This window comes from Fukomys damarensis, unplaced genomic scaffold, assembly GCF_012274545.1.
Source record: "Fukomys damarensis isolate Sample0158 unplaced genomic scaffold, DMR_v1.0_HiC HiC_scaffold_22, whole genome shotgun sequence".
Lineage (NCBI taxonomy): Eukaryota > Metazoa > Chordata > Mammalia > Rodentia > Bathyergidae > Fukomys > Fukomys damarensis.
This window is the reverse complement of record NW_022900934.1, coordinates 26,459,043-26,469,743: the sequence shown is the minus strand read 5'-3', so window position 1 is coordinate 26,469,743 and position 10,701 is coordinate 26,459,043. Positions and strand designations below refer to the sequence as shown.

General features: G+C 40.7%; 1 protein-coding gene across 5 annotated transcripts in view; it reads left to right on the top strand.

Annotated features, from left to right (window-relative positions):
- The window catches only part of Tpx2 (TPX2 microtubule nucleation factor), a 58,349-nt gene extending 48,138 nt beyond the window's left edge, over positions 1–10,211 (top strand). For all 5 annotated transcript variants that reach the window (XM_010628474.2, XM_010628471.2, XM_010628473.3 and 2 more), the window contains 6 exons: positions 450–545; positions 1,731–1,907; positions 2,415–2,561; positions 4,597–4,708; positions 5,339–5,526; positions 7,688–10,211. In XM_010628474.2, the coding sequence (XP_010626776.1) occupies positions 450–545; positions 1,731–1,907; positions 2,415–2,561; positions 4,597–4,708; positions 5,339–5,526; positions 7,688–7,798 (831 nt within the window). In that variant the 3' untranslated portion in view covers positions 7,799–10,211. The remainder of the gene's footprint in view (positions 1–449; positions 546–1,730; positions 1,908–2,414; positions 2,562–4,596; positions 4,709–5,338; positions 5,527–7,687) is intronic.
- The last annotated feature ends 490 nt before the right edge of the window (positions 10,212–10,701 follow it).

Sequence of the window (10,701 nt, the reverse complement as noted above, 5' to 3'; positions counted from 1 at the left end):
GGTACCAGGGATCGAACTTGGGACCTTGCACTTGTGAAGCAGGCAGCAGAACCACTGAGCTAAATCCCTGTCACAGCCCACCTTATATTTGCAGACTCTGCATGCACAGATAGAAATATTTATGGGCAAAATTACGTTGGTACTAAACATGTACAGACTTTTTCTTATCGTTATTCCCTAAACTATACAGTATAACAACTTTTTATGCAGTACTTGTATTAGGTACTATAAAAAACTAGAGATGACAAAGTATACAAGGAAGATACAGATATGTTAAATGCAAATACTACCCCATTTTATATAAGGGATTTGAATATCTCTGGATTGGTATTCATGAGGGGACACTTGTAAGTTCTGAGCGTGGAGAGATCAACTGTCATGATACATGAACTTTTCTTGAGAATAGAGGGTGTCTGGGGATATTTAACTGAGTTTTGTATTCCTTCTAGGGTGTTCCAGAGAAGAAGGTACTTCCAATCACCATCCCCAAGTCTCCAGCCTTTGCACTGAGGAATAGAATCCGCTTGCCCACCAAAGAAGATGAGGTGATTTCTGAGGAGTAGGAAGTTTCTGTTTCCTTCTGTATAGGCAATCTAAGCCTTAACCAGCTCCCTCCCTTCCTCCTTGCCTGCCTGTTTCCCCTGCCCCTGCTAGGCAGGAATCCTTCCACTAAGCTCTCCCTAATCCTCAAGCCTTACCATTTCTTGAATTTAATGGAGATCAAAGGCAACAACTCTTTTCTGGTATTGTCTTTAAGAATAGTATGAAGGGGCCGGTGAGTTAGCTCAGTGGAGCTACCGCCTGCCTTGTAAGCTCAAGGTCCTGAGTTCGATCCCCAGTACCAAAAAAAAGAATGGTATGAACATTTGATCATTTGTTTTGCTTCCCTGAGAGCAAAGTAGTTGGTGAGGTACAAATCTTCTGGATCTCGGTAGTAACTGTTTACGATTTATAGAAAAGGTGTGGAGGAGTTGGGCAATGGAGCTTTGTTTCTATAGCATTGAAGTCAGCCTGTCTTTGTAACATGGAGAGTAAATTGCCAAGCCTTGTACTTTATTTTGCCCAGTTATTGTCACTATTCAGTGGTGACTTTAAAAATGAGTAGTCACATCTCCCTTGTCCTCTCGCCATTAATACAGGGATTGCCAAGATGGCTGTGTGGTGATGGCTCATAGAATTGTAACATATAAACTGTCATTGATATTCTAGTTTCTTATTACATCTCCCATTGTATCTATAAATATCCAGAGTTAGGGTAATTTTATAGCAGATCTCCAGCAAAGCCTTTTTATAGGTTCATTTGAAACTGAAATACACAGTAATCTTATGTTACCACTTTGAACTCAAACAACTTACTTTGTCCTATTCTGGGCTTGGCTGCTATTAATTAACTCTAGTCACATGTGTTAGTGTAGTCTGGAGACTGGGTCAAAGAAAAAGAGGTTAAGGTATATGTTTGTTTAGTACTTTTCTTCTAATCTTCATTTTATTTATGCTGACTTATTAAGTTCTTCCAGTAGTCCTGTGAAAAATTTTAGATCTGTTAATCTTTCACTAAAGGCTTTCACATTGCTCTCCTCCCTGTGATATGGTAGCTGACTTTGCCATTATCCCTCTTTAATAAAAAGGAAACTCAGACCTAAAGTTGAGTGATTTGTCTCATAAGGTATCTTCTGAGGAGGAAGGAGAGAATAAGGAGTCTTATTTCTGAACTGCAATTTCTGTCTTAGGAAGAGGATGAACCAGCAGTGATAAGAGCTCAGCCTATGCCACATTATGGGGTGCCTTTTAAGCCCCACATCCCAGAGGCAAGAACTGTAGAAATATGCCCTTTCTCCTTTGATTCTCGGGACAAAGAACGCCAACTACAGAAGGAGAAGAAAATAAAAGAATTGCAGAAAGGAGAGGTAGGTGTTTCCATTTCTGCAAGTAGCATAATACTATTATTCTTTGATCCCTCACAGGTAACCTTTTATGCAGTACTTAACTAAAATTACTCCTTCCTTTAATTCTTCTAAGAACTATGTGAAATATAAATAGGGCAAGTAATTTAAATAATTCTTCTGGCTCAAAGATGTTAAATAACTTGCCTCTGGTCACACTGCCAATTGTTGGCCATATTGGGAGGAAAACTGAGGTTTCATTTTGGGCCCATTATTCTTTTCTGTTGGACCTTACTGTTTTGAAAACTGCTTATCCCTATTTGTTCAGGTTCATTCACAGGATCTGGAGCAAGTATTGATTTCTGGCTAGAGAAATGTTTCTCTTGGGCCAGGGATTTAGTTTAGTGGTTTCACCAACTGCTTCACGAGCACAAGGTCCCGAGTTTGATCCCTAGTACCAGAAAAGAAAAGAAAAAAGAAAAAAAATATTTCTCTTAAGTCACATGTTTTTGTTTTGCTTGTTTTCATTAGGTACCCAAATTTAAGGCACTTCCTTTGCCTCACTTTGATAGCGTTACCCTGCCGGAGAAGAAGGTAAAGAATGTGACCCAGACTGAGCCGTTTGAGCTGGAGACTGACAAACGAGGTGCTAGGAAGGCTGAGACATGGAAGCACCAGGTGGGAGATAGGGGCACCCAAGGGCTGGCTGGGGTTTGTTGGTTGACTGGTACTGAAGTCACGTGGGGTGAAATACTCAGTTATTTCAGTAGGCCCCACCCCATCTAAGTCAGGGCTCAGCACTTTTCTTTTTTGAAATACTGGGTAGTAAATATTTTAGGTTTTATAGGTTATATGTGGCCTCTGACTCTGTCACATTCTTTGTGTGTGTTTTCCTCTTTTTGAAAATGTAAAAAACATTCTTAACTCAAGGGCTGGACAAAAAACAGCTGCATTTGGCTTGCAAGCTGAAGTTTGCTGGCCTCTCTGTATGTGACCAGTTGGGAAATGTAAAAGCTGCGGCTTTTTGTGTTGGTCTGTAAGATCTCATCCGCTCCGACTGTTAGACTTAGTAATTAAACACTGTATTTATTGTTTCCTGTTGGTATCTTGGAAAGTAACAGGATGGGGGAACAGTTTCTCAATATAATATGCTGTTTTCTCAGCATGGTATGGGATATAATTGTTCTTTATAGATACCATGTAATTATAAACAATTAATTGGAGCCAGGCATAGTGGCTCACAACTATAATTCGAGTGCTCTGGGAGGCTGTGGCAGGAAGATTTTAAATTTGAGCTCAGCCTGGGCTACTCAGCAACTTGTCTCAGGGAGAAAAAAAAAAGATCTGGGGATATATAGTTCAGTGCAAAGGCCCTGGTTTCAATCCCTAGTACCACACAAAAACATACAAAGCCAATTAATTGGTTATTGGCTGGTTTAATTGGGATCTAATTCTGTCCAGTTGGGAAATTCTCTTCAGATTCCTAAGTTTGTCAGTATTTTTCTGTCATTGCTTATTCTGGACTCTCTAAAGGCTCTGGGCTGATTCTTGTTTATAGGAATCACTCTGTCTTAGTTAATTCCCCATTACTGGAACAGAATACCCAATACCCACAACTTTTCAAGAAGGAGAGGTTTATTTTGGCTCACAGTTTCATTGGATTTAGTCTGTGGCCAGCAGGCTGCACAGCAAATGACATAGTAGAGAAAAGTTGTTCACATCATGCCAGCCAGGAGGCAGAGGGGAGGTGACAGATTTCTTGTAAATTTGAATTACAGTTAAATTGTTTAAATCAAGATCCGGGTAAGGCCCAAATCATGCATTTGTTTGATAAATCTCCAAGATTCTTTCACTTAGTGGGTGCTCTCTTTGTATTTTATTTGTATGTTTGTCTATCTCCCATATTTCCTACAAATGAGTAGTCAGATCTGAAAGTTTGATTAAATTTTAGTTGTATTTGTTTGCTTTTTGGGGTGGGAAAAATATAGATGATACTACACAGCCATGGTCCTTAATCACATCTAGAGGCGTATAATGTGTAGTTGTTTATTTTTGCTGTGGTTAAGGTATTCCTTAAAGGAAGGTATCTTAGCTGAGTGGTGGCACATACCTATATAATCTCAGCACTTGGGACACTGAGGCAGAAGGATTGTAAGTTCACGGCCAGCCTAGGCTATTTAACAGTTCATATTTGGTCCGGACTATATAAGAACTTGTCTCATAAGACAAAACAAAAACAATTATCTTACAGAGAGGCTGAGGCAAGAGGATACAAATTTAAGCTGGGCAATTTTGAGACCTTAAAAATTAAAAAAAAAAAAATTAAAAAGAGATAGGGATGTATAGCTCGGTGCAAAGGCTCTTGGTTCAGTTTCCTCTACTGAGGAGGTGTATGTGTGTGGGGGTGGGGGTAGCTAAAGATGGCTTCTAATTCTTGTCTGTGGATTCAGATATTGTTTGGTGTGGGGGGATTAACTAGCATTTATAATAAATCATCTGGTATTTTTAGTTACAGTGCAGTTTAGAAGCATTAGAACTTGAGTTTATTGCAGTAATAGTGATGAGAAGTTGTGAACTCGGGCCGGGGATTTAGCTCAGTGTCACTGCACCTGCCTTGCACGTGCAAGGACCTGAGTTCGATCCCGGGTACCACAGGGGGTAAAAAAAAACGAAGTTGTGAACTCGCCTATCTGACAGACTTTCTTCCTAATAGCTGGAGGAAGAACTGAAACAGCAGAAAGAAGCAACTTGTTTCAAGGCTCGTCCAAACACTGTCATCTTCCAGGAGCCCTTTGTTCCCAAGAAAGAGAAAAAATCAGTTGCTGGTAGTATTCTCTGTAGTATTGTGGGATTAGGGCAGAATTGTCAGACTTTCCTGGGGAATGCTGGTACTTAGTTGTGTTGAGACAATGCGGAATAAGCCAGAAGTGTTTGATATTAGAGAATGGTAGCTTTTTCTTTCCCCTAGACCCAGTCTTTTGCTGTGGTCGACCTCTGTGACTGTTGAGTTTGCCATTGTACTGTGTCCAGATTGCTATAGCACGAACCTTAGCATTGTAGGCTTTTCTCACCTGTAGAGTAGTGAGTAAAATAGAGGGAGAGCTGAGTGGTCTTTCTGGAGTTGGCCCCAAAACAAGCTTTAGATATAAAACATTTTATTCCTTAGGCACTGGACACTGTGTTAAAGGTTGGGATTCTTCTACATCTATCTTAAAGTCACTGTAGTTGTGAGCAAGCTACTTTACTTGCTTTTCTTTCATTTATATTGTATTTTCCAGGGGCCCTTCAACTGTTAGAATTGTGTGACTCAACTTTTTTTCTAATGGGGTGTCCTTAGAGTTCAGCCTTTTAATTGCCTTCCACATTTCTGCCACTTACCTCATTCTGGGGTTAGGGGGGCTGGGTTTATGCATTTTCTGCTTGTGCACTAGTATTTTCTCTCTTTCTGTATTCAGAGGACCTTTCTGGTTCTCTAGTTCAGGAACCTTTTCAGTTGGCCACTGAGAAGAGAGCCAAGGAGCGACAGGAGCTGGAAAAGAGAATGGCTGAGGTGGAAGCCCAGAAAGCCCAGCAGCTGGAGGAGGCCAGACAGCAGGAGGAGGAACAGAAGAAGGAGGAGCTGGCCAGGCTACGGAAAGAACTGGTAACTGAGCTGCATGAGCACTGACTAACACAACACAGGGTTATCTCTCTCTTGTTTTCTCTTACCTGGCCTCATTCTACACAGGATCAAAGACAAAGTGAGTGAAAGATAACATCTCAACTGAGAGTAGGATGATGTTAAGATGGGCACGACACAGAGATGTATACGTGGTAACCTGAAGATGAACCATAATTTGGGCTCTTGAGAAACCAACCTGTCAGTTATGCAACACAATGCCAGTTGTTCAGAATGTATATTTATCCTTGGTAGTGAATTTAGGCAGGAATGTTTTCAAACATCTGCACGAGAATGCACAGTGATACATTTCCTAGGACTCTTGGTTATTTATTTATATTATTTTCTTCTGAGATTAAGAGCCATGCCACTGGGCATGGTGGAGCACGCCTGTAATCCTAGCACTTGGGAGGCTGAGGCAGGAGGATCACCATGAGTTTGAGGCCAGCCTGGGCTAAATAGTGAATTTGAGGCCAGCCTGAATTATAAATAGCAAGACACTGTTTCAAGGAAAAACCCAAAAAACAATTAGACAAGAATATACAGTATAGGGTTTAGGGAAGAGTATGGGAATTGTGAGGCAAATATACTTCTTTTCCCCCTCATCATACTTGGCTCCAACTCCATGGAGTTACGGTATATGTTGGTCTTTGTGATCTTGATGCTAACTCCAGTATAATTACATATTAGTTATCTAAAAAGAAATCATAATCCACATTAAGCAACCCTTTGTTGAGAGGACAGCAAGTTGTATTAAACGCATTTAATAAGGAAGTAGATGGTTTTAGGTGCAATTTCATATGATTAGTAAAAGGATGACTACAGAAATATATAAGTTGTTTTTGTCTAAAAGTGCTGAAATACGGCCTGAGTGGTAGAGCACTTAGAGTAGCTTAGTGGTAGAGCACTTGACTGCCATGTTTAAGGGCCTATGTTCAGCACCACTAGAAAAAAAACACGAAAAAGTACTTAGGCTGGTTGCCAAAACAGCTGCTGGCTTAGGTGACTGTGTCCACAGGCAGGCTTTTAGGACAAACCACTGGAGAGATCATCCTCTCAGGAACATCAAGCTAGCAATTACTGATGGAATGAGAAGTCAGTACAATCCCCACTTAAGACACTCTTACATTCATACATAAAACTAGCCTCAACTTACCTAGTTTTTCTTTAGTACTTGGTATCTGCTTCATTTGTCCTCATGATCTGTTTTTTACAGCAGGTCTCAGTATAGGCCACTGACAGTATAACACAATAATCTATAAGTTATCTTTCTACTAATCTAGCTTGATTCAGGATTGATTTTAGACCATCCAGAAGGATAGATGGGACTAAGTCTTCTCCAAGAACCCTTCCTGCATATCATTTTACTTTTTGTCTGTTGTTTTGGTCCATGTTTTTGTAAATATTGAGAGTCAGGGTGTGGTGGTGTATCCTATAATCTCAGCTATTCAGGAGGCTGAGGAAGGAGGATTGCAAGCTTGAGGACAGTCCAGGCAACTTGGGTACTTGCTTAAAATAAAAAAAGGGGGCTAGGGATGTAGTGTAAAGACCTTAAGTTCAATCCTCAACACACATACAAAAAGGAATAAGTAAGCTTAAGACTGTATTCTGGCTACTTCTTAACTTGTAACTCTGTACAATTGAATACAGCCTCATTATACCTTAGTACAGTGGTGGTAAACTTGTGGTATGTGTGCCACAGCAGGCTGTTATTGAAAGCTCTAAAGGCTTGCCATCGCTGCCCTAGTAAATCGCACTGGCAATGAGTTTGGCATCTTTAGTGAGGGACTATTGGTCTCCAAAAGCTCATTTACTTTCCCTTGTTACTCTTATCTCTCCACTTTTCCTTTAAATTCATGATTGAGATCTGTAAAGCTACACAACCATTTTCTCTAAAAGAAAAAAACAAAGCCAGGTATGATGGCACACACCTATCGTCCCATGTCTCTGGGAGGCTGAGGCAGGAGAATTGTGAGTTCCAGTCTAGCCTAGACAGTAAGACCCTGTTTCAAAATTAAAAAAAAAAAAATGTTTTTAAAGGCCTGTGATGCAGGGGCCCTGTGTTCAATATGCAACAAAATAAAACTACTATGCATAGTTCTCTCACATCCCTCTCAGTGGTGACTTTGTTTTCCTTGCTCTGCAGGTGCACAAGGCAAATCCAATACGCAAATACCAGGCTGTGGAGATAAAGTCAAGTGACCAGCCTTTGACTGTGCCTGTCTCCCCTAAGTTCTCCACTCGATTCCACTGCTGAAGTAAACTGTGAGCTGCAGATACTGCCTGGCAGCAGGAGCTGCTCATTACGTCACCCCAGGCATGGAGAGACTCACCGACAACTGTGGGGCCGGTTCTGTGGAGAAGTGTTTTCAGATATTTTAAGGCTAAAATGAGACTCAGCTAACTCATGTTTGCCTTGTTGAGACTTCTTCTAGTGGTTTCTTTTAGACATCAGTTGACCCTCAATTAGAATTTCAAGTCTCTGTGTCAGCACAGTGCAATTTCTTTCTCCCTTTTTCCCTTCCCTTCATATATATATATATTTTAATCAGAAAATAAAGATAGTTAAATCTTGAGGTAGGATGTAAGTCATGGTTTAAATGAGGAACAGTGTATCAGATTCTTTCCTCTTCTCTGTACAGAATGAGTTTCTAGTTCAGAGCCCTGTGTCATGAGGATGGAGAACTCAGTAACTGTGCCGGTGAAGACACACACAGCAGCCACTTGACAAGCTTCTAGCAGAGCTGCTGTTAAGGCCCATTCCCTCCTCAGTGCTGATAAAAACAGTTGTGCTGAATACATTTTAAGATCTGGCCAGGAATAAATATATTTTGTCTTTCCCCTCCCTGGTTTTGTTACTTGTTGTTTTAAAATTTAAGCCCCTTTTGAGGTCACATCATATTGGGGAAGTGGGTGATTTGAAATGTGGGTCCAGGATCTTTCCAAAACACAGGCTCTATCCATAAAAGAAAGTGCGATGTAATTTTTTTCTGTCTATGGCAGAATATCACTCCATATTGTGTTAACTCGCTTCCAGTAACCACCTAATCATGTGTGTTATACCTTCACATAGATTGTGCCTTTTTCCCTAGATGAATTTTTTTTTTTTTTGGTACTGGGAATCGAACTCAGGACCTTGTGCTTGTGAGGCAGGCAGTGGCACCACTGAGCTACATCTCCGGCCCTAGATGAACTTTTTTCTCATCTGGTAAATTTCTTATAAGATTCAGCCCAAGTAAAATATATTTTAGAATTCTTTCCTTGACCATCTGACCTCAGATAAAGATGGTCACTTCCTTTTGCCTTCCAAGTGTTTCTCGTATGAAATATCTCTAGTAGAACAATTGTCCCCGAGTTGCTTGTAGTTCTTCACAAAATAATAGAGATATGTCAGTTCCTTGAAGACAAGAACATTGTAGTCTTGTATTTCTTGTGATTGACACATAATTAGGTTAGGTCTATGCTAAGTAATACATTTTGTTTTGGCTTTGCATTATTTTTGAATATCTCTTCTGTCACTCATTACTCCTGTGCCAGAAAATACAAAAGTAGCCGTGTTCTGTACAGGCCAGTCCTGAGCACCATATATGACATCAGACCTAATGCTGTATCCGTGCAGTGAGCATTTATGGATTTCCTCTTACACACACACAACATTGCAGATCCAGCAATAGGTGACAGCAAGGTAGTGCTTTTCACAGTATGACTTACAGATCCCTTCCTCCTGGAGGCCATGGATCAGCTCAAAATGAGATTCTTTATTTCCCAGAGATATGTAGTATATGGTTTTACAGCCATATATTTAATTCACTTAAACATTTATGGTGCTAAATATAAATACACACACACACACACACACACACACACACAACCCCTTTGGTACTGTGCTAGTCTCTGGGAATACAGCACCGAGCAAAAAGGTCTGTGCCTTTGGTGGAGCTTATTATATTTTAGTGGGAGAGACAGTAACGTGTGAGTATTCTTCTGTCTGATGAGAGGTCTTACCATACCTGCTGTGCAGATGGACTGGGGTGGAAGAGGAGCACGTGAGACTGGGAAGGCAGAGCTGCCCGTGGGTTGGTATGGTGGCTGCAGTGGAGGTGGCAAGAATGGTTGGCTTCTGAATTCATTTGACAGTGTAACCGATAAGTCTTGCTAAGGGATTGGACCTGGAGGAGTTAGGAAGGGTATACAGCTATCATCTTCAAACAGACATGGTCTTCCATAATTCTTGTATTCTCGGTTTTATTTTTCTGGACATCTATTGCTTTGGTCTTTTCACCCCTACTAATCTCTTGGTTTCTTCTCTGGGTCTGTCCTGTGTAGCTTTTCTCTCTACTTGTGTCACAACTCTCTACCAGTTCCCTAATTCATGTGTTTCCTTCTGACATCACTTTTTCATATATCTTCTATGTTTCTGTGTTTGATTGTTGGGACGTAAATCCAGCCGTCTAACTGAGTGCTTTAGTAAGTATCACTGTAGTGAGAATTATGGACTTGGAAACCTTCCATCTCATCTGCCCCATTCTGGATTGTCCCAGCCTAGACCCCCATATCAGAGTGGTAATATATGGCAGTATTTTAGAGAAGTCATTACAAGGTGTGACTAAAAATAGGTAAATATTTAAGTTTTAAGAAGTTATTACAGGCCAGGCGTGGTGGCACACGCCTGGGAGGCTGAGGCAGGAGGATGGCTGTGAGTTTGAGACCCACCTGGGCTACATAGTGAGTTCCAGGTCAATCTCGACTACATCGTGAGACCCTGTCTCAAAAAAAAGAAGTGATTACAGCAAAGGACACAATGCCATGAGTCCCCCTCAAAATATTCCCCCTTGTTTTGAACACATGCCCTTGTTCTTGCTACTTTTGAACCAGCTCTGGAAGTCCTCTTTTGTGTCATGACTGCCTTGATAACCTGAATGGATTCAAAATGTTGACCTTTTGTTGCCTTTTTTACTTTAGGGAAGAGTAAGAAGTTGCATGTTGCATGATCCGATGAATAAGGTGAATGAGGGCACAAATGTTCTATTTGACAGAAATTGCTGTACTAGAAGTGGTATGTTAAATAGAGCATTGTCATGATGGAACATGGAACCGGTTACTCAATCTCAGGTTGTTTTTACCACATCTATTTTTTTTTTTTACCCACATGTCATTTTT